The following is a 27,139-nucleotide window of genomic DNA, read 5'->3' as shown; positions in this document are numbered from 1 at the left end:
ATATCCAGAACATCATGGGAGATTAGCATTCCCAGACCTCAAATTATACTACAACTACTCAAACTACAACCATCTGGTACTAGTTTAAAAATAGAGGGATAGATCAAAGGAACAAATGAGACAAAAGAAAATTAAAAACAATGGAACTTGTTCAATAAAGTAGAAAACACAAATTATTTAGGAAAGAACTCCTTATTTGATAAAAACTGCAAGGAAAAGTGGACAACAATCAGGTAGAAACTAGAGTTGGACCAAAACCTTACATCATATTCCATAATACATTCTAAATGGCACCCTTAATAATAATGATCATGAAAAAAAAATTAGAAAAAAAAAAAAAACCAGATGGTATAAGTCTTAGAAATATGGTTAAGAAATGCATTCTAACAGAGCCAATTACAAAAAAAATAGGTAGATAATTTTATTTACAAGAAATTGAAAAGCTTTTGCACAGACAAAAATTAACACTCCTAATATAAAATTGTCAAAAGGAGAAAAAAAATTTTTTTGCATTAAATTTCTCTGATACAAGTTTGGTCTGCAAGATATATACAGTTAACAAATATATGAGTAGTTGTCATTCTCCAATATATAGTCAAAGAATATTTTTCAAAAGTTTTCTAAAGAAGAATTCTAAGACATTCACAACATTTAAGAGTGCTTCAAATCACATTTTAATAGGCAAATCAAAATAATCCTGAAGTTTCACTTCACACACTGCAAACCAATTAAGATGAACCCAAAATGTGAATAGTCAGTGTTGGAGGGATGAAAGATAGGCACACTAAGACCTTATTGGAAGAGGTATGAATCAAGACAATCATTTTGGAAAACAATATAGGATTATGAAAATAAAGTAATTAAAATATCCATACCCAGAGATTATATATTTCCCAAGGAAGCAATTGATTAAAACAAAATCCCTCATATATACAACAAAATGTTGATTAACACTTTTGGAAATAGCAAAGAATTGGGAAAAAAGTAGCTGCCTATCAATTGGGGAATGGCCACAGAAATGATGATATGAGAGAAATGATAAGCTAATAGCTAATATTGGGGAGACACAAGATTTAACCCTTTCTGAAATCTTATTTTCTTACTATGCCATTTGGGGAAGGCCATTGTGTTCTACTTAGGTTTGAGTGGCAGATAAATTCTTTGATTAGGTTGCCATCAAACTCTTATTCTCTAAGCCCTTCATTATACTAGGTTCACCTCTCCTTATAATATTCTTTCTCTCTCATTACTTGTTAACTAATTAGAATCATTGTCACTCTCAAGAATATCCATCCTTTCAAGGACATATAAGCTTGAGTGGGTTCTATGAAGAGTCTTCAGCATTTGAGAGTGTCACTGATCTCTTTTTTAGTTATAGGTTAACATGATTAATAAAAATGGCTGATTACCCAGAAACTATGTCTCTTGAACTTTTTATATATTCCAGGTATATGAACATAATGAAATGGTAAAAGAAATAACGAATTATTATTTTAAAAGAAAATATGAATGTGATAAATACAGAGTTGGATGGAGATACATGAATTGATAGAAAATGAAGTAAGCAGGTCAAGAAAACAATATACACAATGACTATAACAGTGGGAATGGAAAGAACTATCACACACAAAAAACTTAAAAGTGAATTAATAAAATTGTAAAGATCAAATGTGGCTAGAAAGGAAAGATAGCATAAACTTCCATTTACTTGTTCTCTTTGTAGATGTACAATCCACAAGTGTTGTACATTGTACATATTTTCAAGTTTGTAGTTTTTTGCCTTGGAAAAAAATTACTATTTTTATATGGGATGGCTCTCTGAAAAGAAGCAGCATACTAGAAAAACTATGATATAAAAAACAAAAAAGCAAAAGGTAGCCTGTTTTTATTTTAAATAAATCATTTGAAATATGCCAGTTGTGTTCACTAAACATTTTTTATTTGATCTCAATTGAACTTTCACTACAGCATAACAATTCCTTTTTGATTCTGACTGACTTTCTCATTCTCAAAGTCAGGCTTTTATTTCACATAAACTAGAACTCCATTCCTAGCTCCCCTAAGCTCTAATTTTTTTGCCTATCCAGAAACCAGACCTTTCATTCCTCTCTGCAAGTCATCTTGTCATATATCTATATAAGTAACCTTTTCTTCTTCCCTTTTTCCTTTCCATCACCCCTTTGTGTGTATCCTACTTCAATAAAATGTAAGAACTTTGAGGAGAGGGAAAATTATTTATATTTATATTCTAGGTACTTAGCACAATACCTGGCACAAAATTGTTATTTTAAACTTTGCTTTTGAAAAGGACCATGACATCAGGTAGATGATATCATGACATGCAAGTGAATTGGATTAGAGTAAGGGAAGGCTATGCAAAGTCACCTGCCTCACTTTCCCTTCTAGAATCATCTGAGTTCATTGGCAAGAAAAAGAGCAAACTAGAGATGGCCCTGGATGTTAAGCCATTAATAAATGTTCTTTCTAAGATAAACTTTCTTCTTTCTTCTTAGGCTGCCAATACCAACTTTTCTGTCCCTCTCAGCAGAGGAAATTTATTCCTATTTTAGTGAGAAAACAAATTTCCTCTTTATTACTTCATATTCCAAAAATACTCCAATATTTTACATTTTCTCTTCCTTCACTTCAATCTCTGGTATGCAGATGAGCCTTTGTTGCAATCTTTACAAACTGCTAACTCATTAGAGTTGATAGATTATTGATCTGATCTTACAAGATGTTTTGGGCCTGAACCTGAAACAAGGTATTAAGTAGAACTAATTGATACAATGCTTGTGTTCACACCTTTACTCAATGGAATTCACAAGTATGAGAGATTCACAAAGTAAACTTTGTAACTTTATGAATTCATGCCTCCCTTGAGTTATCACCTTGTTTCAAGTTGAGTTAACACTAGGATTCCAGTAAGCCTTCTTACTTAAATTTCTTCCAAGTTGTGCTCTTGATTCCATCCCTCACTGTGTGTGGAGCTTATCTTTTCTTTCTCTCTCTCTGTCTCTGTCTGCTCTCTCTCTTTGCTTATATTTCATATTTATATATTTATAAATTTATAAATATATATTATATACATATAATTATATTTGTCTCATTATATTTCAGCTAGCTCTTTCTTTCCTTTTACTAACAAACATTCCCAGATCTTCATGATCATTAAAAAGAAAAAATAATTAACTCTCATTCCTTAAAGCTATTGTTTTATATCTTTTCTTCCTTTGATGGCCAAATTCCTCTAATGAGTTGCCCATTTCCTCATTTCAGACTCAAATTTCAGTCAGTCTCTTATAATTTGTAATCAAACTCCAGTGTAAGACTGAAACCACTCTCCTCAAAATTATTAATCTCTTACTTGCTAAATCTGAAGACTTACACTTTGAACTATTTAAAAACTAATAATAATCTTGGAGAACAAATCATGAAAAATCTCTTCTTTGACACAATGTTGAGAATATTACACATATTGTCATATTCATTCTTTTTTGGTTTTTTATGTATTTTAAAATTTATTTTAAGGAAGAATTCATTGTCCGGTATGGTGAAGACAAGAGGATGGAAAGTTTAAAATTGTGTTTAAAAAGGCAATAATAATACTTTTTTGAAAAAAATCAAATGACCTTTACTTAGCTCTTAACCATCTTAATCTATCTGAACTTTTGAAACTATCACTTCCTAGACCTTCTTTTCCTATGTTTTATGTAATAATGTAACTTCTGTTTATCCACTCTTCATTTTCCTTTGCTAGGTCATATCTTTTTTATCTTATCTCCTCTACTAAAGGTGAGCTTTCTTTTTATTCTCTCAAGGCACTTTCCTAGACCTTCTTCCCTTTTTCTCTCTCTTCTTAATACTCTCCTCTATTCCCAAAAAAGGTTCAATTATTAGCAGTGCAAATGATTCTAAAATCTTTCTATCCATCCCTAATTGCTACATTGAATTCCTTTCTATATGTTGAATAACTTTATCTGTTGTTCCATTAATATATCAAGCTCTATAATGTCACAATAGATCTCATATTTCCCTCCCCAAAAATCTTTCCTCTGCCAGACTTCTTCATTTCTGCTGATAGTTCCACTCTTTCTTCTAGTCATTTGGATTCATATGACTTTGAAGCCATTTTTACTCTTACTCTTCTCCCAATTCCCTTATCTAATCAATGTTCAAATCTTGCTGTCCCTACTTCCACAACATTTATCACATTTGCCAGTTAACTCAACTCAAAGAACCTCTACCTCTCTTGCCTAGATTATTGAGCTTTATAATTGGCCTTTATGTCTCTAATTTTCCCTCTCCATTCCATCTTCTACAGAGATGCCAAAATGAAATTCCTAATATAGAGAGAAGTGAAATGAATGAGTGAATGAATGAAAAAGTATTGATAAAACATCTAATATGGCCCAATTACTCTGCAACACACTGGGAATATGAATATAAAAATGAACAAGTCCTTGTCAACAAGGAGCTTATGTTCTAGCAGAAGCAGACAATACATGTAGAAAGTGTTGGACAGGAAAGGGAGTTTAAAAAAATAATATTTTAGATTTTTCCAATTACATATAAAAACAATTTTTAACATTCACTTTTTTAAAATTTGGAGTTACATATTCTCTCCCTGCTTCCTCTCTTGCTACCCTTTTCCCTCCTTGAGATAATTAACAATTTGATATAGTTTATAGATACAAAATATTTCCATATAAATCATATTGTGAAAGAAGACATAGTTTCCAAAGCCCCACCAAAAAGATGAAATAAAAAGTGAAAAAAAAATATGGAATGCATTGCAAATTTGTTTGTCATCCATGCATTGGAGCCATGCTAATCTTCTCTGTGTCATTCTAATTTTGATATATGTGTTGCCAAAGAAAGCACAAATTGATTACTTTTCCCAGAACAAGAGATAGAAAGGTCTGCCTGCCTGACAGACAAACCACCATGTTAGAAACAGAGGAACTCATTTGCGTTGAATCAATTCAAAATATTCTTGACACATATCCTTATTAAATGCTCTTCCTCTAAGGCTAAGTTAAATCGCTTTTTGTTAATTGTCTCATTTTATTCTAATTTTGGGCTTAAACTGAAGGAAAATGGCCTTAGTCAGGTTCAGCATAGAACAATAGGATAGCTCTACCCAGTGGCAGAATATATGGCATGTTGTCCAGGGTGCATGAATGTGAAGCTAGTTTGAGGCCAGTTATATATAATGTAGTAGATGATTTTTTTTGCTTGCTCACTCACTCATCAAGACAATTCATACCTAGGGCTGGATTCCCAAGCAATAGTAATTTTTCCCCCACATTCAACTGTTAGTTCTGCTGCTTTCTTGTCTCTCTGTAAGGGCTGATAGAAAACTCTGGGACTGGTCCCCTTTTACTGAGCCATAACAAAGAAATGGCTGTGGTCCACAATAATAAAACAATTAGCCTCCAATTGGTGAGATAAAGACTCTACTCTGCAAGCTCATGAAAATTATAATGAATGAATGAACAAATGAATGAATGAAAAACATTTATTAAATGCTTATTATGTGTGCCAAGCATAGTGATAAAACCTGGAGATACAAACTCAAGTGTATTTTTGCCATTGTCTTGCCTGAAGTCATGACTGCTCCCCCTGCTTTTTGTTGTTGTTGGTATTGTTGTTGTTCAACTAAAGCATAATACATTTGGCTACAACACCATATTTTAACTCTATGGAGTCTTTATGTTTCAAGTGTGTTTCTTGTTAATGATATGCTATTAGATTCTACTTTTTCTACTCCATTCTATCATCCTCTTCCATTTATAGGTGAATTCATCCCATTTCACATTCACAATTATAATCATTAATACATTTTTATCTGTATATAAATCCTCCCTTCCCTACCCCCTATTCGAAAGGAAACTCTTTGAAAACAAGGGTTTTATTTTTTGTCTTTAGACAGTTCCTGGCATACCATAGTTTCTCAATAATTGCTCTTAGCTTTGTGTTAAATTAAATTGAAATGAATTATGATCAAAGCCTAGTTTTTAGAGCAATTACAGCTATTAAATTCATATTAAGTATCCCTGAGACTCCTTAGAAAGACATAGTCACCCAATTCCAAATTTAAATAGGATTCTCGAAAAGAATCTATAGGTAATACTTTATACATTATAATCTAAAGAAACATGTTTGGAGAAACAATTGTATAAAGTTAGAGACAATTTTCAATAATTCAGGGAATGAGGATCATTTGTGAATTGTCCTTTTGATGATTTTATTCTTTCGAACATTTATTATTTTATTGGGTAAAAATTAAATCATTCATTTTGCTGCTGGTTACTCTTATAAAAGGTTTTGTAGTAGATGTTTTTTAAATTGTAGCTTCTCCATTTTTAAAATGCCTTTTATTTGTCTATATTTATTTGTTCATAACAATAATTTCCTCTTTTAAAAAAATTTTAAGTTCAGAATTTTTAAAAATATAGAAAGTGCTTAGTAAATATTTGTTGAATTGATTTGAATTCGGCTTTTGCTCATGATATTCTTCAGGCTATCTTTTAGATATAATCATGCAAAATTAAAAAGTGAGTTGTGAATAAATTTTCTATTAGTGTACTTTAAGTACCCCTACTGTAATCATTGACACTAGGTATAGTTTGGAGAGTGTATAACCCAATTTTATAGAGTAAAGTTTTGTTATTTTTGACTTTATGATGCCATTTAAGTAAATGTCTTTGCTTTGAAAAAAGATTAATTGGGAAGATAAATTATCTGTTAAAATGTATGTGTCCTTTACGAACAGCTGAATATGAAGAATTCAGAGAAACATGGAAAAATGAGTGAATTGATAGACCAAATATATATATATATGTATGACAATAATGCAAAGGGAAAGTATAAGAACAAAAGCTTTTTGAATTTTATATATTTGTAATGACCAAGCTTGGTCCCAGAGAAGAATTGTGAAAATTAATCTTCCTCCTTTCTTTGCAAAAGTAGGAAACTATGTGTGTGGAATATTACATATGTCAGAATTGATTGATGTGTTGGCTGGCTTTGAAGAACTGCTTTTATTCCTCTTTTTTTTTTTTCTTTATTACAAAGAATGGCTCTCTAGAGAGGGGAAATAGAGGGGATATGTTCAATAATAAAGCTGTAGTAAAAACTAAAGCTTTTTAAAAAGTTACTCATCATGGGGTATACTTAGGATAGTGTAGTGGTAATGGTGGGACACACACATCCTTAAACAAAAATTAAGATTAGAAAAATTTAATTATAAATCCATTTTGGATGCTTATAGTCAAGATAATGTAAATGAACCAATTGTAAAGACCCCAAAGATTCAGCAATAGTCTAAGAAAAAGATCACAACTATACTCATCATTCAATGAAACTAACAAGTGGTCAGATGATTGCCATTTGAGTTTTAGGAAGGAAGGATATTATCTCCCCCTTCTTCATGTTGACATATACACACTGAAGATTTTGTGGATGAATCCTGAGAAGGTATAATACTGTTTGCAGTCATCCCAATTATCATATTAAGGAGGGCACAGAAACCTATCTCAAATTCATTTTTTCTTTTATGCTATATGCATATGCTATATGCAGGTTTTTGTGCTAGATGCCGATAGACATTTTGTTTTCCTTTCTTAAAATAACTTTCGGGGAAGAATCTAAATTTCCTACAAATTTGTTTTCTTCCCAGAATATGACAAATTTAGAATTTATTAAAGAAAATGCATTAGAGCCAACTGAATGTATTATATTTTACTTTTCTTTTTTAGGCATATAACTTACAGATCTGGAAGGTCCTAGCCATAGCTTTGCGCATAGCGATAAGTGTTTGCTGAATTAAGGAGTTTTAGAAATAAAATCGATTAAGCATCCAAAAAAAATGTCTTCGGTCCAGCAAGTAACTTTATTTCTTAAGAGGAAGTTGGTGGGGAGGGAGCGAGGGGAGATAGAAGAAAAGGGAGGGGGGTGGAAGGGCTGTGTCGAGGTGAATGAGCAGCTGCACGTATGAACTCAAACATATATTCATAATTTATTTATTTTTAAATGAGCCAGTAAGAAGTTCAGAGTCCACGACAGCAAAGATGATGACTAGTAATAGAGGATTTGGAGGAGGGAAGCTCAGGTAAAAGTGAAAGGGAAGTACAGTAGCACAGGAGAAGCGTGAAGCAGTGGTCTCTTCCAGCCCCCCGTTTTCCCCCCTCTGGCGCAGAACACGTGGTTTGTTCCAGGCGGGTACAAGAAGGGGCGGGAGGGGAAGGGGGGAGACAGTGAAGGAGAAGGGAGGCGTAGGTGGACGCATAGAAGTCTCAGTGGCTGATGCTTCGGTTAGAAGGAACGGATAAACTCGTAACTGCGCAGGCGCAGAGTGGGCGCGACCATCTCTTCCTAGCCGAAAGATAGGGAAATCCAAGCAGCAGCTTTGAATATTTAGTTATGCTATAAAGATATAGTTCCAGTTTTCCCTTTTAAGTTCCTATAAATTTATTCATATTCTCTTTATCTATAAAATATAGCCTATATAGGGGATTGCCTACCAAATTTAGAAACCTCTTTTGAGCTTTGTCCCCCACCACAGGCACAATGGCAGCGTCCCCGCCTCCCCAAGCTCCCGGGAGGTGGTGGGGAGTGTTCCCCACCCCCCTAGTGCCGCGAGTTGGCGCTGCTTCCTCCCGGACTCCACTTGTCGGCCCCCTCTGCCGGGCGGTGCCGATTCCCCCTCCCGTCACCCCTCCCTCCTTTCCCTCCCTCCCTCTTTCCTTCCCTCCCTGCCCGCCTGTAGCGCCCCCGTGGCTGCCGCCACCACCATCACTACCACCGTCCCAGCACAGGCCATCCTCCGTCCCCTGCACGCTCCCAGCCAGCCGCGAAGGCGGCAGCGGCGGCGGCGGCTGCAGAAGCCCAGGATTTCGGAGACAGCAGCGGCAGCCGCGGCGGCGGCAACTGGGAGTCCATGGCGTACAGTCAGGGAGGCGGCAAGAAGAAAGTCTGCTACTACTATGATGGTAAAAGAGGCCGACCCTCAGCGGGAGGGGGGGGGCACGCTATTGGGGCTTCAGGCTCCCCTCATCTCCTTCCCCCCACCTTGCACTCAACCTTGGCCTTCCCTCTGCCCCCTCTCCCCCGGCGAGGGGTTGGAGAAAGAGAAAAGCCTGAAATTGGGATGGGTCGTCCCCTCCTGCTGTGAGTGAGGGGTGGTCGTTTGTCTCCTTCCCCCCACCCCCGTCCCCGCCTCCGCCCCCGCTGAGGTTGCTGGCGGGAAAATGGGCATCTCTCCTTTTCCCCACCTCCCCAACCATCCCCATCCTCCTCCCCAAAAGTCACCACCCCCTGGGGAGCCCGCCCAAGCTTCTTTGAGGTTGGGGTAATGGCGAATAAGGCCCGCCCTTCACTCCTACTTGCATGCGTGGGGAGGAGAGATTAGGGGGGGAGTGCGAGGAGTGCATCCTATTTCCACTGACACCCCCGAAATAATAGTTTATATGTCGAAATGGGAGATTTCTCGTTTTACACAAAGCGGTGCATCCCCCCTTGGACCCGAGCCCCGCCTTCTCTCTCCTTCCTCTTTTCCCTCCCCTTTCATCCTCCCTCTCCTCACACTCACTCCTCCCTTTCTCTCTCCTGGCTCCCTCTCTTACCCACCTTTAATGCATCCACTGCAGAAGGTGAAAGAGTTTTCCCCATATCATAGGGCCACGGTAGAATTACATCAAGTATTCCTGTTAAGGAATGATTTTTTTCCCTTAGCCTTTGTCTATCCATTTCATGGAACCCCACGTTGTCTGGGCCAGTGGGATGGAGAGGGTCCCTTCGGCTTAAATGTCACCGTTTTGGGGGCGATTAAAACCAAGTGTTGTTAGCCAAAAATTTTGCCGACTTTGAGGTTTTCGGTGTAGTGGACCATTAGAATTTAGTGGAAGAAGAGATCTCTGGGGGACGAGGAAGTGTTGCTACTTGTGTTTGGAAATCAGACTTGATGGGGCCTGGCCTTGGGGAAGCCTCTGTCTATCTCTGTGATGCCAAGTTAGATGTGGTTGCCGCCCACTTCTTTGTTGCTCTTTGTTCAGCAAGGGGTGTTTGTATGTTGGGGAGGTGAGGGGGGATTCGTTGTGCAGAACCCTTAGTTTATAAGTTTGTCATATCCTTTTTGGAACATTTTGTATAGGTAAAATTAGAATCCTGGGGAAGGGAAGTATTCAGCAGCGGTTCCTAAATGCTGTATGATTGCAGGTAGTTGAGTACTTCTAAGATCTGGGTATTCTTTCCACTGGTGGTAGTGCAACCCTTCTGCATTATTAGAAGCTCTTCAAAAATTGATGTGGCTGAAAACCAGCGGCCAGCATGGTGAAGAGCTTTCACTAACACCTTTTTCCCCCTTAAGTGTAGTGGGACTTGATAACAATTGTGCTGCACTAAGGAACCCTGAAGTTTTCTCAGCATAAAAGGCATCAGAATAGGACTTGAGTGGAGAATGTGCAAATATTTTGAAAGTTAGTAGAACAGATTATGCTAGAGGAAAAAATATCCCAAATTATAGCAGAGAAATTAGACTTCTCCACCTAATGTAACTTTGAAAACTTGTATTAAATAACCCAAAAGTTTCTCTTTATAAGCCAGCCCTTTTTCAAAATTTGTTATGGTATCTTTTAGAAGGGATCTTACAAATCATTTATCTCAACATAGACTTATAATCATACCAAAAAAGATATTGATAATTTGCCTTTGGATTTTTTTTTAAGCAATAGCACATCTTTCTAGTGAAAAATGTCATAACTTTTAACATAATTTTTCTTATGCCTGTTCTGTGAACAAAAAAAATGATCTTTTATCAAATGATGTAACATTTTATGATGATTTTATTTTATGACTATGAGAATAAAACAATAATTTTGTCTTTGTTAGAAATACACTTTCTAAAAGGCTTAATTATTTACTGTAGTTTAAAAGTTATATATGGGGCTTAAGGTGTCTTAAGATTTATATTTTGCTTTTTTATACATATTTTGGGGTGCCATAAAATCTTTTGGTTTCTTTAACCAAAATAGACTTTGATTATTTGTGTTAACAAGTGATTCTTTTTATTTAGATATAGTTTTAGAGCACTCTTTAAAATTGGTGTTGGAAGGGAAGGGCTGAAGGGATCAGAGAAACCTGATACACAGAACACTTCAAACAGCTGTTAGTTGGTCTTGGCAGTGAATTGTGGGCTCTGAATGGAGTGAGCCAGCCTGTACATTTTCTTCTGCTCTTAGTAACATCTGTGGTATCCCAGGGAGAAGCTTAGTCTCTTCTTTTCCCCATAGCACTCTCTCTGTATAACTAAGGGTGTTTGTGTACCTAATGTATCCCTCTTAGTAGATTGTAAGGTCCTTGAGAGCTGAGACTGTCACTTTTAATTTTTATATCACTAGCCTGTGTGTAATAATCGTTTAAAATAAATATCAGAACTAAATTGACCCTACTAGAGTTCTGAAAATTGTATGGTTATGGTAATTATATCAAAGTATTTTGTTCTGTAAGGGCATCTAGACGAAATGATGGAGTAGAAACAATGAGAATAGCAAGAGAGGTGGATTTTGCCAGTATTTCTTTATTTTGGACTACTTTGATTAGTTATATTACTGTTCTAAGGATTGCCATCAAAGATGGCAAGAAAATCATTAGATTAGATGCTTTTTATGTGACACTGGTCTTTCCTCTCTTCCTCCCCACTCTGACGCCACCTACATTTTTTTCAGCCTTATCAAATTCTTCCAGGCACTTTAGACAGCCAGATCTGCCTACTCCCTGTACTAAAAGAAAGTCCTCTGCTTTTTTGCTTCTTCAATTAGCAGAAGAGCATCATCTCTTTTTTTCCTCTTTTACTATAAATTCTGTTTGAAAAGAATGGCACTCATTTGACTTTCCCTAGGAGGGCTTTCTCCCTACCTCATCTATCTTCAGCTATTTGTGTTTTGTAGTTCTGAAATGGATTTATTGTGAATCACACAACTAATTCTTTTAAACTAAACTTTGCCTTATTGTCTAGCCTGAAAAGCACAGCTATGAATGCAGTGGATGCTCAATAAGTGTTTTGAGTTGAATTGACTTCTCATTTAATCTATGTTCTTAACTTGCATACTTTTAACTAATTTAATATAGGTAAATTATATATTACTTCCCTTTATCTGCATTCTAATTAAATTGGTCTATTTATTTACTGTCCCTCAAGACATTCCATCATATCCCATCTCCTTGCCTTTGTAAAGATTGATCCAGATTTTACTCCTTCCTCCTCTCAGACTTTTAGAATCTCTGTAGATTCTTTCAAAGCCCAAGAGGCAGCTTCTATGTGAAACATTTCCTGATACCCTCATCCACCCATTACCTTGTATACATTTTGTATTTATTTATTTGAACCTGTTGTTTCCTCGAAACAGTGAAAGATCCCACCCAGTAAGAACTGATTCTATCTCTGTGCCAGTGTTGCAACATAGTAGGCACTTACTTAGTAGATGCTTAATATTTGATTGATTTCCTTTAGATTATTGTTGTTAGATAAGCATTTATTGCAATGCTTTTTAAATTTTACCTTTGAAAAGAAGTTGGGTCCCTTTGTTAGCTAACATTTGGCCTATGATATCTTTGATTTTGATAACTTTACTTTATTGTGTTTTTAATCATTAGCATTCCTTCATAGTTTTAATCCCTCTCCTGTAATAGCATTGAAATCTGTGTAATAAATATGAATATTTTTTGTAATTTCAATAGTCTTACAGTTAGAATAATATGTAAGAAAGAATTTTTACCAAATTTTCAAAGATAAAATAAAGATAATTGCAATTTGGGACCCTTAGAAGGAACTTTAAATTTTGCAAATTTTGCTTTAAGCCAGTAAACATTTAAGTGCCTTCTCTGTGCCAGGCCATTTTCCTCTTATAAATGTCTTTTCTTCACTTTTTTGATGACCTTTTATTTTCATCCTCTTCATTTTAAAACTCAGAAGGGCAAAATAGTAGGAGAGAGGAGAAAGAAAAATAACAACTGAAGGTATACACAGACATAAAAATGCCAATCTTAGTCATAAGTTTTATTAATTCAGCAAACTGTGTACAAGACTAACATTCTAAGAGCTATTTTTAATACTAATATGATTAGGAACTCATCAGGAAGAAAAAAATAGAAGAAGTTTAGATAATTCACCAACCAAGTAAGCAGCATTTATCAAATTAATTTGGTCATAAAACACTTCCGAATTTGAGATCTGTTAATCATACCATGAATATCATCTCAGAGAATCTTTGAGCTTGGAATACCTCTTGAGCAAAGGCCAATTGATTAAATTTAGTGACAAAATAAAAGCCATAGCATGTTGTAAAATGAATGTTTTGCATGTGCATAATTTGAGGCAAAATAATCTGGATTTTGAGTCAAAATATTTGGGATTAAATTCTGACCTTGCTTCTTACTAGCTGTGTGACCTTTAGCTCTGTAATTCAGTTTCTTCATCTGTTAAATGAGGTTGATCTCTGAGTTCCCTTCTAACTCTGAGAGTATGAAATTTAATATTTTAGAGGGAGTAATGTAGCTATTGTCATTTTCCCACCTAGAACCCTTATTGACATCATATGGAACGAGTCTTTAGAATAGTTTGGAAAATACTTATCTAAAGAAAATAAGCAATCTAGCAACAATTTGAGATGGAGAAAAACAAAGAAATTCTGGGAGGAAAAAAGAAGCTCCTTATAGTTTGTTGTTTATATATAAATGTAGATATAACATATATATGGAAAGAAAGGATGGAACGCATGTTCTCATTGATGTAGTGTTTAAATTTTAAAACTGCTCTTAAGTCTTTCGGGACATCCTGTATAAGAACTAAAGACTATAGATGACATAGTTTGCTATATCTGAAATTATATTTACTGTGAGAGTTAAAACTTTTTCATTTGGTATGAAGTTTTTATTTATATCATTTTCCTCTAACATTATTATTTAAATGTATTGCCTAATGGGACATGTCCTTTTTATAAGCCAGTTAGAGAAATGAGTACTTAATTTTGTTCATACAAAGTATTTATACTAAAAAGTACATTATTGTAAAATTTAAAAAATTCTCCTTCCCACTGCTCCTTTCAATAGAAGAGTAAAACAAATAAAAAAATGTCCTTACAATAAATAAGCATAGTGTAGCAAAACCAATTCCCATGTAGTTTATGTGGCCAAAAATGATTGCATCTCTCTATATTTTATGTTTATCACTTTTATGAGGAAGAGGAATAGGTGAATTGTTTTAATACTCTAGTTTATCATTACATTAATAAAAGTTTTCAGTTCTAAAGTATTTTGAAGAATTTTTTTCAATAATGTTGTCATTTTATAAATTATTTTCCTAGTTCTTTTGACTTCTGTATCAGATCATAGAGATCTTTCCATTTTACTTTGAAACTGTCAGTTTCATCATTTCTTATAACACAGTTATATTCCAGTACATTTACAAACCACAATTTGTTTATCTATTCTTCAATTGATTTTCTAGTTTTTGTCTCCACAAAAAAAAAACTGCTATGAATATTTTTATATCAATCCTTTGATCTTCTTAAGGTAAAAGTCTAATAGTGGCATAGTTGGGTCAAAGTTATGCATAGTTGAGTAAATTCTTGGACATAGTTACAGAGATTACTTTCCAAAACGTCTGAACCAATACACAGATCCATCAGGAGAGCCGTAATGTCCTTAATTTCCCATAATCCCTCCAACATTTATCATTTTCCTCTTTTGTCATCTTCAACAATCTGATGGGTTTGAGGCAGAAATCATTTTAATTTATTCAGTAATTATTTGGATTTTTTTATGACTATTGATAAGTCTGGGAGAATGGCTCTTAATCTAATACATTTTAATCAGTTCTTTCTATATTTTGGAAATGAGATGTCACACAAACTCAGTACAAGAATTTTTCCTTTCTAATTGTAATTACGTTAAATTTGTTAATTAAAAACTTTCATATTTTATGTAATCAGAATTGTTTATTTTAATTTCTGTGATCCTTTTTTCTCTATTTCTTGTTTAGTCATGACCTCTTCCTTTCCCAATACATCTGAACGGTTATATATTTCTTCCTCTTATTTGCTTATTTTGTTACTTTTTATGTCTAAATCACTTTTGCATTTGGAGTTTACCTTGGTATGTGGTATAAGTGTTGATATATATCCAATTTGTACCAAATACTTTTCTAGTTTTCCCATAGGTTTGGTCAAAACTAAATCCATATCCCAATAATTAGTGTCCTTGAGTTTATTGAACAGTTAATGTGTTCTGTTTCTTTGTGTTGTATACTTAATTTCTTCCACTGATTTTCCTATTTTTAACTAGTACCTAATTGAGTAATTCTTTGTGATAATTCTGATACTAATAAATCCCCCCTTCTTTCCCACTTTTATTTTTCATTATTGCCCTTGTAATTCTTGATCTTGTTCTTCCATAAGGATTTCACTATTTTTTTCTACCTCACTAAAATAATTCTTTCCTACATTGATAATTTGAAATAAATTAATTTAGGTAGTGTTGCCACTTTTATTAAATTGACTGAACCTACTTATGAATAATTGATCCAAATTATTTTAGGTCTTTCTTTATTTGGACAAAAAAGATATATTACCAAATCTTTTATATAAAAGTACCAACCTTTGACTTAATACAAACAATGAGAAACATAACTTGTATTGGGAATGAATATAGTATGAAGCAGTTACTGAGGAATCTAGCACAGGCTAGTATTCTATTAAAAACTTGTTCTTTTTTCCTATTCTACTTCTCTTGTCAAGCTCATCAACTCCTATGGATTCAATGCTTTTCTTTATAGATAATCCTTAGATCTCTTTATCCAGCTCTAATCTTTCTCTTGACCTCCATTCTTACAACACCAATTGCACATCTCCAATTGAATATCTCATAGGCATCTTAAAACTCTTTCTCCCTAAACTCTATTCTCCTTTGTATTTTATGTATTATCATGGAGGTTGCACCACCAGTCACACAGGCTCAAAATCTAGATATCATCCTTGGTTCCTTACTGTCACTTATCTTTCTCTCTTTCTCTGTGTCTCTGTGTCTGATTGGCTATCTCTCTTTATGTTTGTCTCATACCCATGCTCATGTGCATGTGTGAATACACATACACACATAGACACTCACATATTTAGTCTGTTGCTAAATATATTGATTCTATCTTCCCACTGTCTCTCATCTATGTCTTTGATACTGCCATCTCCCTAATGCAGGCTCTCATCATCTCATATTTAGACAATTTTATTAGCTTTCTTTCTGCATCAAGTTTCTCTCCACTGTATTTTATTCTCTCATCAGCTAACAAAGTGATCTTACTAAAACATCTCTGACCATGTCACTTTTAATTTAGCTTGTATATTATATGTATGTAATTTGTGTTGTTGTGTGTTTGTATGTTGTTTTCCCTTTAGATTATGAACTCCTTGAAATCAGTTATTATTTTTGCTTATCTTTGTATGTCAGATACTTAAACGTAGTTGCTTAATAAATACTCATTGCTGATATATGTGCTTAATAAATACTTCTCTACTTGATTTCATTTAGGCTCCTGTGGATATGTAAGGCTTCTAAATCCTTGGTAAAACAGTTGCAGGAATATGTGCCATGATTAAATTTATTTATGATGGATTTTTTTGTTACTTTTTTTGTTACTTCCATGAGGATTCAGGAGGAATTTTTAAAGTTTTGTTGTATCACTAATGTAAATCATAATTTTCCACATCTAAGGGAGTAGAATGGGGAGAATCTTTATGTGTTGCTGTGATTAAAACAACTGGTGACCAACTATCTGGTGATGACTAAACTGGGTGCATGCTTGGCACTTACTGTCTTAGACCTAGGAATGAATAGATACTGTAATAACTTTAAAGAATCCAGGGTCACTTGTATTCCACTGTGGGATATCTGGGAGAACTTTAGTGGAAGAGATTTAATTGATTTAAAATCCAATTAAATCAGTTAAATAATTTCAAACATATTTAGGCATGATATAGAAGCTAAATAGTAGAAAAGGCAAATTGATTTTCTGAACACTCAGAAATAAATTGAATTCTTTTGTTTAACTTAAAAATTGAAGTTTTCTCTAGAGGGCAGAATCAGGACCAGTATGTGGAAGTTGCCAAAAGGCATTTTTAGTAACATCATATAAGGAGAAACTTTCTAAAAATGATTAGGTATAAGGACTGACAGTCTTCCAACAGAGATTGTACAATCAAACATTTGTTGCAAGTTTTATAGTGAGGAGTCTTGTTCAGGTACTAGCTTGAATATATAGTCACAGAAGTCTCCTTTAACTAAATATTTTGCATTTTTGATAGTTCTTTACATTTTTTTCTTAGCAATTAAAGATGTTTGAATATGGAGAACATTTTTAAGCACAGTGGATTGCAACCTTGTAACTGAATAGGGGGATCACAGAATTATGATTTATTATCAGATTTTTGATGTATATACCTATTTTTTATATTTATATACTTGGGGTCACATAAAAATTCTGGGCAAAAAGGGATGGCAAATGGAAAAAAATGAAAGAAGTTCTACTCTAGAACATCATTTGTCAGAAGTCTTGTTTGTTTATTTAATAATAGTTTTATTTTTCAAAATACATACAAAAATTGTTTTCAACATTCACCCTTGCAAAACCTTCTATTCCAAAACTTTCTTCCTCCTTCCCCATCTCTCTGCTCTCTTAAACAACAAGTAATCTAGTATAGTATATGTGCAATTCTTCTAAACATATTTATTTCCACATTTATCATGCTGCAAAAGAAAAATGAGATTCAAAGTGGGGATTGGAAATGAGAGGGGGAAAAAAATAAACCAACAAACAACAACAAACACAAAAAAGGTGAAAATGCTATGTTGTGATACACTTTCAGTTCTCACAATCCTCTCTCTGGATGTGGGTGGTTCTTTAACATCACAAGTCTATTGGGATTGCCTTGAATCAATCACTCTTTATTAAAAGGAGCCACGTCTGTCACAGTTGATCATTACATAATCTTTCTGCTGTGTAGTGTTCTCTTGGTTTTTACTCACTTCATTTATCATCAGTTCATATAAGTCTTTTCAGGCTTTTCTGATATCATCCTATGTGGTGGTGTTCTTTTTTAGAATATATAATGGTTCTCTGGGAGCAGATTTCTTGGGGAGGTTTTCTGGAGGTAGCCTTCGTTTCAGTTCTGAGTAATAATCACTCCAAACACAGCCAGGAGTTAAAATCCAGTTCTTTACTGTGTCCTTCAAAGTCTTGAGCTTCAGCCCCTACCTCCCTCTGAATGTCTCCAACCAGCATAAGGGCTTCTGTCTCTTTCAGAGTGCTCTTTGGCCCTGAGAGCTTCTTGCTTATATGCTGTACACTGAGTACACACTAATCATTATATCACTGGGAAACCGTTATTTGTTGTAGGATTAAATCAATTCTAAAGTAGATTTAAACATTGTCTCCTCAATTCCACTTAGTACCTTGTTTCAAGTTCTGGCCCATAACATCTCCTCATAGGATCAGATCAATCATACTGAACCATGCTAAATTAGATAATTATTGTCTCTATCAATTCTAATGACTTAATACTTAGTAAGAATTCCAACAATCCTACTTATCATTTCTTATAGAAAAATAATATTTCATAACATTTATATACCATAACTTGTTCAGCTAATGGGCATCTATTCAGTTTCTAGTTCCTTGCCACTTCAAAAAGGTCTGTTAAAAACATTTTTATATATGTAGGTTTTTTCCCCTTTTTTATGAACTCTTTGGAATATAGACCCAGTAGAGACACTACTGGATCAAAGGGTATGCACAATTTGATACCCTTTGGGCATAGTTCCCTCACCAGAATGGTTGGATCAGTTCCCAACTCCACCAACAAACACTAATCTAGTGTTTGATTTGTTATTGTCTTTCTTCTGTGAATTGGATTAGGTGAGCTTCAATGTCCTGTCTAACTGATAGCTTATGGTAATAGTTTTTTCACAATGCTAATTTTGGGGAAATTTTTTTTCTCTATTACTTGAGTTCTTATTTCCTAATTATTATTATTATTATTATTATTATTATTATTATTAGGGGGGAGGGGAAGAAGGGACATCATAGTATAGTATGTCAAAATGTAAAGTTAATCTAGCACAGTTGCAGAATTTTGAGATATCTTTGTTTCCTCTCTGCCCACAATTATTTTACCCACTTCTCTCTGTTCTCCTCAAAAAAAACCTAAATGGCCATGCCATTGAAGGGAAGAAAAATGGCTTTTGAAAGATTAAGAACAATATAGTCTTCTCTACTTGTTCCTTTTGCAGCTTTAACCTTTAGGATCTTGTAGAAAATTTTAAGTGGGAGGTGGCAGATTCTTGAAGGAATCCCTCTATAATTTGATCACAAATATTTTTGTGATTTTTCTTTTAGTGGAGCATTAAGTTCTTTATCCATTGTATTGCATAGTTTCTTGTACCTATGTGTTTGTATTATAAATATTTTTGAATAAGGAATTAAATTCCTCAAATTATTGTTTGTAGATTTTTTTTTTTTTTTTATTGTATACTTCAGCTGTCATGGATCTTTGGTGTGTTAAGAAAAGGTGACAGTATACGGAATTAATGATTTGTAATCATACAGTTTCAAAATTGTTTGCCTTTCATTTCAAAGTAGACTATTGACATCACAAGTGATATATTAACTTGTGAGTGAATTGGATTTAAGTGAAGCAAAGTTGTGCAAATTAGTCAGCCTATCTTCTTGAGTCATCCAAGTCCAATGGCAGGACAAAAGTCAGTATGCTTAGGAGTGGCTCCTTGAATGGAACTTTAGAGATCATTTATCAATGAGCTTTGGAAGTTCTTTAATCATTTTCTGTAAGTTCATATTTGGAATCAATTTGTTATGGGATTGGCTCCAACTTGTTGCTCTCTGACAATTTTGTAGATACGTTGTCTAATAGCATCCAACTATATCTCCTTTGTTTATAGGATGAAGTTACTGTTTGGTTGAACTGACATTTTATTTGCCTTTGTAAATACTACTTGTTTCTTACAACACAATTATAACACATCTCTAGATAATTTCTGAATTGTGGCTAACAGAGATCAATAGTTATTATTACACTTTTATTTTCGTAGAAGGTAATTTTGGTTTCATAACAGTAACCTATAGGTTTGCTGGTCCTTGGTGATGGAACCTGAAAAATAGAGGTTGCTAACCTTTAATTTAAACAATCCCTAAATGCCTGTTTTAATAATCTGCAGAAGAGAGTTTCAAAGCTAGAAAAAGAGGGGGGGAAAGTAATAATAATAGATTGAAGATGTTTTGTTTCAAAATTTAACTGAAGTTAGAAGTTTCAACTATGAATACTTAATATCAAATAATGTGTAATGACTTTACAAACCTTAAGGTGCTAAATAAATGTTAATTATTACTTTTGGAAATATTACTGCATTTTAAAAAATGGACAATTGTTTTGAAATGATTTTTTAATGACCATGGTACAGAAACAAAATAAATTTATTCCCAGAATTTTCATGAAATATTTTATAACTAAAACATTTCAAAAGACTGCTCTGTGCTGAAGATGAATAGTTGACTTTATTAAGAAGCATTCAATAACTTAAAATACAAGATAATTACATAAACTATTGAATCATAAAGCTTCAACCCTTTGAGAATAGTTCAACATATAGCAAAATCATATAGTTATTTGCATAATTTCTTCCTTTTACGTTAAGAAATAACCTTTCATCCATTTACTTAATAATTTCAAAGAAATAGGTAACCCAGACACCATTAAAAATAAGAAAGACTGTTAAAACTACTTTCTATGAAATGTACAGGCAGCATGACATAATGGATAGAGAAAAGTGTTAAAAATCAGAAAAACTGAGTCTAAGTCCTACTGACAAAAACTGAAACAAATTGCAGACTTGATCTGAGCAGTTCACCTAAAGTCTTTGCTGAGTCTACATGATGCAAAATGGTTATTGATCTGCATTGATAAGGGGGTATTTTTTCTTATGCCAGGAGTTCCTCCAAACCAATGAAAATATGAGTTCTGATCAAAAGAAAAAAAGTGTGTGTGTGTGTGTGTGTGTGTGTGTGTGTGTGTGTGTGTGTGTGTGTGTATTAGTGACTCTAGTATGAGGTTATGAGAAGCAAAGAATATATGCTTTAAAAGTGCACCAAAAAAAGCTTCATAGTATGTTAAATTCTCACCGAATTGGAAAAGTTAAATGAACTTGAAGCGTCAAATTACTCATTTTTGACATCATTAAAGAAATTTTTGAGTAATTTGAATTTGTAAAATGTAATATGATAGATAAAAGTAACTTTGAAAACAGTGGGGGGTTTTGGTTTAAGATTTCTAACATCATCTAAAACGTGTAAACTTTGATTTAATCTTAAATATTTATCACTAAATTGAACATTTAGGAAAATATATATTTAATTTTTTAAAATTTGTTTTTTATTTTTAACATTTAAAATTTTTTTTAGTTCAAAATTTTCTCAAGGAAGAATTTCTCTGCTGCTCACTAAGAAGATAGGCAATATGATTCCCATTACACATGTGAAAACATTTAAAACATTCCCATATTAGTCAAGTGACATCCCCCCCATCCCCCAAAAGCAAGAATTGAAAAAAAAAGTTATATTTAAATATCTACTCATAGTTCATCAGTTCTCTCTCAATCTCTCTCTCTCTCTCTTTCTGGAAGTAGATAGTAATTTTCATCATGAGTCCTTAGAGATTGTCTTGGATCATCATATTAATCAGTAGCATCACACAGTTAGGTGGTAATGGATAGAACCTGGGTCTAGAGTAAAAAAGATCTGAGTTCAAATCCAGTCTCAGACACTTAATAGCTCTGTGACTTTGGGCAAGTCAGTTAACCTAAGTTTCCTTCAACTGTAGATGAGCTGGAAAAGGAAATGGCAGACCACTATAATATCTTTGCCAGGAAAACCTCTAATAGGGTCATGAAAAGTTGGACATGACTAAACAACAAATCTTGCGCAGTTGGTCATTGTTACAATATTGCTATTACTGGGTACAACGATTTTGTGGTTCTACTCACTTATGTTAGTATAGGTCTTTACAAGTTTTTCTGAACCATCCCTCTGATCATTTCTTATATCCTATCGTTTCCAATAACAAAGATATGCCACAAGTTTTTAAGCCATTTCCTTCATAATAGATGTCTTAATTTCCAATTCTTTTGCCTCTGCAAAAAAAAAGAGCTGCTATAATATTTTTGTACATTTAGGTTGTTTTTCTTTTTCTTGGATCTCTTTGGGATACAGACTTCATATAAGATAACTCTTTAAAAAGTTTTGTGAATTGGTCTCATCAAGCAAATGCATGAATGTCCCTGTTTTCTGGTTCCTAGGTGCTCATTTACTTGTCTGAGAAATGGACATTAAACAGTGTACTTCCTTAATAATTAGTTATAACTTTCAGGACTATATATAAAGCTGTGTTCATAAATTCTGTCAAACGGTGGTATGTCATTATGTTGATCAGAATTATTGAAATTTTTTACTGTTGACTGTTTACAATATTGCTGTTGCTATTATAGATTGTTGGTTCTTCTAATTTCACTTTGAGTAAGTTCCTCTAGGTCTTCCTAGGTTTTTCTAATCTCATTCCCTTTATTATTTTTTAAAGCACAAGTAGTATTTTATAACATTCATGTGCCATATAACTTGTTCAGCCATTCCCCAGTTAGTGAGCATTACTTCAGTTTCTAATTTTTGTTAATCACAAAAAGAGCTGCTATAAGTATTTTTTAAAATAAGTATGAAAAACATGAATTTTTTTCATCTTTTTGGGGGGTGATGAAAGACCAGGAATCTCTTTTGGTTATAGACCTAGTAACAGTATATCTACATCCAAAGTTATACACTATTTAATAGCCTCTTGGGCATAGTTCCATATTGCTTTTTAAAATGATTGGACTATTTCACAGTTTCACCAACAGGGCATCCCCCTTCAGCATTTGTCATTTTATTTTTTCATCATCTTAGCCAGTGTGGTGATTGTGAGATGGTACTTAAGTTATTTTAATTTGCATTTATTTATGATTTTTTTATTTGTCAGTTGATAGCTACCTCTGAAAACTTTCTTCATATCTTTTTTCCATTTATCATTTGAAGAATGACTTATACCATTTCCCTATATAATTTAGAAATGAGACCTTTATCAGAAAAACTCGGTGCAAAGAATCCCCACCCTGTTTATTGCTTTTATCATTTTAGCTGCTTAGGTTTTTTTGTGCAAAAACTTTTAAATTTCTTATTAATCAAGATTGTCTATTTTGTCTTCCTTGAATCTCATTATCCCTTGTTTGATCATAAACCCTTCCCATATTCATTGGCTTGATAGGTATTTTTTTCCTGCTCTACTGATTTGCTTATGATATTATTCTTTATGTCTAAATCATGCACTCACTTTGAACTCTTCTTGATATAAAATGTGACATATTGGTCATTGCTTCATTTTTACTAATCTACTTTACAGTTTTCTTAAAAGTCTTTGCCAAATAGTGATTTCTTGCTCCAATAACTAGGATCTTTGGGTATATCAACACTAGATTACTTTGTTCATTTGCTTATGTATCTGGTAGGCCTAATCTGTTTCATTGATCAGCCTCTCTTTTTTATTCATTAGCAAATTGTTTTCATAACTACAGTTTTGTAATAAAAATTTTAATTTGGGTATTACAAAGCCACCCTTCCAGTTGTTGTTTTTTAAATTAATTCTTTTGATATTCTTGATCTTTTGTTTCTCTGGGTGAGTTTTATTATTTTTTTCCTACCTAATTCTTTGGTAGTTTAATTGGTGTAGCATTTGATAAGCAAATTAGGCATTATTGTCATCTTTTTTATATTGGCTCAGTCTATAAGTAACTAATATTTTTCCAATTATTAGATGTTTTTATTTGTATGAAAAGTATTTTGTAATTGTGTTCATTTATATCATTTATAAACTCCTAAGTATTTTATATTGTATTTAGTTATCTTAAATGGAAATTCTCTTTCTGTCTCTCTGCTGGATTTATTGGTAATATTCAGAAATGCTGTTGATTTATTGTGGATTTATTTTATGTGGGTTTTTTTAAATCTCCTGCAAGTTTGCTGAAGTTGTTAATTGTTCAGTTAGCTTTTTAGCTGACTAGGTTGTAGAGAACTCATCATCTCATAGAGAACCATAATATCATCTCTAAAGAGTGATAGTTTTGTTTTCTCACTGCATATACTTATTTAATTTCTTTTTATTATTGCTACAGCTACCTAGAAAAGTACAATATTGAATAGTAATGGTGATAATGTAAGCCTTGTTTCATGAACCTTGCTCTTATGGAAAGGCTTCTAGTTTATCCACTCCACCAGTAATGTTTACTCTTGATTTTAAACAGGTGTTACTTATCCTTTGAGGGAATTCTCCTTTTATTTTTTTACTTCCCAGAGTTTTAACAGGAATGAGTATTTTATCAAGATTTTTTCAACATCTTTTGAAATAATGATAATTTTGTTATTGATGTTGTCAATTCTGCTCATAATATGTGATCTTTGTGATATTTTTGCTATAATGTCTTTGCTAGTATTTGTTTATTTTGTTCTTTTGAAACTTCTTTTTTAAAAAATCCTCTTCTAAGAATTCTTGTTGGGTTTCTGTTTAATCTGTGTTTTTTCTTTGAGATTGTAGATATTTTCAGGTCATTGTCTTTTTCCATGTTTGTGTCTTGAGCTTCCCTGTCACCATTGTGGCTTCTTTTTTGTTTGTTTGATCAATTTTTCCAGATTGCTTAGTGTTTTAGACATTATGTTAGTGTTGAGCTCTACTTATTTCTGGGGGAATTGTCTAGCTTGAGCCTCTGTCCTAGGTGCTTGCAAGGTTTTGTAAATTATCTGGAAAGAAGTATGTTCACTGCCTTAGTGGCCTAATCTCTGCAACTTCCTGACCGAGGTTTAGGTCTGTTGACATATGTGCATTTGACTTTCAGTAGACTATCCCTGGACTCGATCACTATTAGTTCCCTAGGAGCTTTGACAGGTTCAGAACAGTTGAACTGCTGACTGTTTTATTCTTGGTTTCTACCCAGATTATTCTACCAAAGGTTTGTGTGTAGGACTAAAGGCTAAAGCTGAGTCCCGTCCCCCCGTCCCCCCCCCCCCCCCCCCCCTTTGCTGTTAGGCTTAGAGATACATAGCTATGGTTCTGGAACTTATTCCTTGCTCTGTACCCAGTGAGGTATCTGCCCTAGAAGTGCAACCTGAAATTGGATGATGGTTATAACAGAGTGCCACCTGGCACCAGTTCTCAACCCTGGGAATTTCTTCAGTCCCTGTGCTTCTCTGCTCGTTTAAAATCCTTGTTCACTAAAATGTTCCCCACCACTGTTGTTGCTGCCTCCCTTGCTATTCCTAGCCAGCCTCCAACTCATTGTCCATAGACCTTTCCATCTTCCTAAGCTCTAGGCTGGAAAAATGACTTTATGCTGTTTTTTTATTTTATTATTATTTTTTTTATTCTTAGCTTTTCTAGTTTCACACATTTTCTAGCTTGTTGTAACGAAGCTATGTGTTAGGTGAGCTGTGTAAAAATGCTGACTCTCACAGCCATTTTGACTCCACCACCCTTCCCCTAATAAGATTTTTAAATCCATACAAATATGAGTGATTAGTTGCAGGCATGTTGAGCATCTAGACTCATCAGAGGCATTTTTTAAAACTATTATCAGGTTTTTTAAATCAGATATTCCTTTTAAAATAGTAGGAACAATTTTCTTTTCTTTTTTTTCCAGGCAATGTAACTCTTATATTAAATCATTTGGGTATAAGTTAGACCTCTATCCTCTATCCCACATACTCCAATAATGCAGAATGGTATAGAATATTCAACTCTTAGGCCATCTCCCAGATTGGGTCTGTTCATGATTATGTTCATCTTTATAGACACATCCAACTTGGGTATCACAATAGTCAATAACTCATTACAGACCAAAAGGCCAAGTTAAAAAAAAAAAAAAATGTGATTCCAGAAGTGAATTACCAATTTAGTGTGAGTGTGGCCATACTTGATTGTGACTCCCATTAAGGACAATTTTCTTTGTGTATATTCATCTTAAAGTAAGAAAACTGAAAGGCATGCTAATTTTTCCTTGTCAGATTTATCAAGAACATAAAAAGCAAGAATAATTTTTAATATAATATTTAAGTTTCTTTTGTTCACCTGGCTGAAAATTGAAAAAAAATTATATATAATTTCATTTCTTAAAGTTACTAAATGTATTTTTGGTATAAGGTAAATCTCTACAAGATGTTAAGATAATTGGTGTAGTTCAATGAAACAATTATTTAAATATTTAAGATACGTAATCTTGTTAGTGAAAACTGTCCTAGAATATTCCCCTCATCAATAAACTGTTGGATTAAAATTTGTTTTACTTTTCAGTGATTTGGTAATAATAACATATCATGGAATTCTTAGGGTTTTTTTCAAACTAGAAGGAAATTAAGAGATTAAATCTATCATATTATATATAAGCATATCAGAGCTCAATATAGGTGTCATACAATGAATTGGTAAAAGTTGAGACTGAACTAGGGCACTATGTACTCTATGATAGTTGTCTAAGCTAAATGTGGTTTGTTTAACTGATGATATTATTGTGAAATGCTGTAAATCAGGGCATTATTATATAGGATAGGTCTAAAAAAATGGTATCCTTTAAAATGCTTCTCTGTAAACTATAAATTCTTATTGGAATTATTGATTGTACATATTTCTTCTTATTTCAGGTGATATTGGAAATTATTATTATGGACAGGGTCATCCTATGAAACCTCATAGGATCCGCATGACCCATAACCTGCTGTTAAATTATGGCTTGTATAGGAAAATGGAAATTTATGTGAGTATCACTTTTTTGCAAGAAAATTCATGATTGAATATATAATTGAACTGCTACTTTGAAATGAGTAGTTTTGACAAAATGAGTATTATTAACAATGGTGAATGAGAGAAAAATATGTTGGGGTATTTTCTTTCTTCTCTATCTTCAGTCTTCTTGGAACATCTGGGTCTTAAATAGTCTTTCCTCATTTTTA

General features: G+C 33.6%; 1 protein-coding gene and 1 non-coding gene across 2 annotated transcripts in view; one reads left to right on the top strand and one right to left on the bottom strand.

The window, feature by feature from the left end:
* Positions 1–4,777: 4,777 nt before the first annotated feature.
* On the bottom strand, positions 4,778–4,884 carry LOC127563557 (U6 spliceosomal RNA). The gene has a single exon (XR_007954010.1). It is a non-coding gene; the product is annotated as a U6 spliceosomal RNA (small nuclear RNA).
* A 3,792-nt stretch (positions 4,885–8,676) lies between these two features.
* The window catches only part of HDAC2 (histone deacetylase 2), a 53,275-nt gene continuing 34,812 nt past the window's right edge, over positions 8,677–27,139 (top strand). Inside the window, exons 1-2 of the mRNA XM_051997571.1 lie at positions 8,677–8,996; positions 26,831–26,943. Coding sequence (XP_051853531.1) covers positions 8,945–8,996; positions 26,831–26,943 — 165 coding nt within the window. The 5' untranslated portion in view covers positions 8,677–8,944. The remainder of the gene's footprint in view (positions 8,997–26,830; positions 26,944–27,139) is intronic.

Source organism: Antechinus flavipes, chromosome 4 (genome assembly GCF_016432865.1).
Source record: "Antechinus flavipes isolate AdamAnt ecotype Samford, QLD, Australia chromosome 4, AdamAnt_v2, whole genome shotgun sequence".
Taxonomy (NCBI): Eukaryota; Metazoa; Chordata; class Mammalia; order Dasyuromorphia; family Dasyuridae; genus Antechinus; species Antechinus flavipes.
Note: the sequence above shows the minus strand (reverse complement) of the source record. Positions and strands in the feature narration are given on the sequence as shown.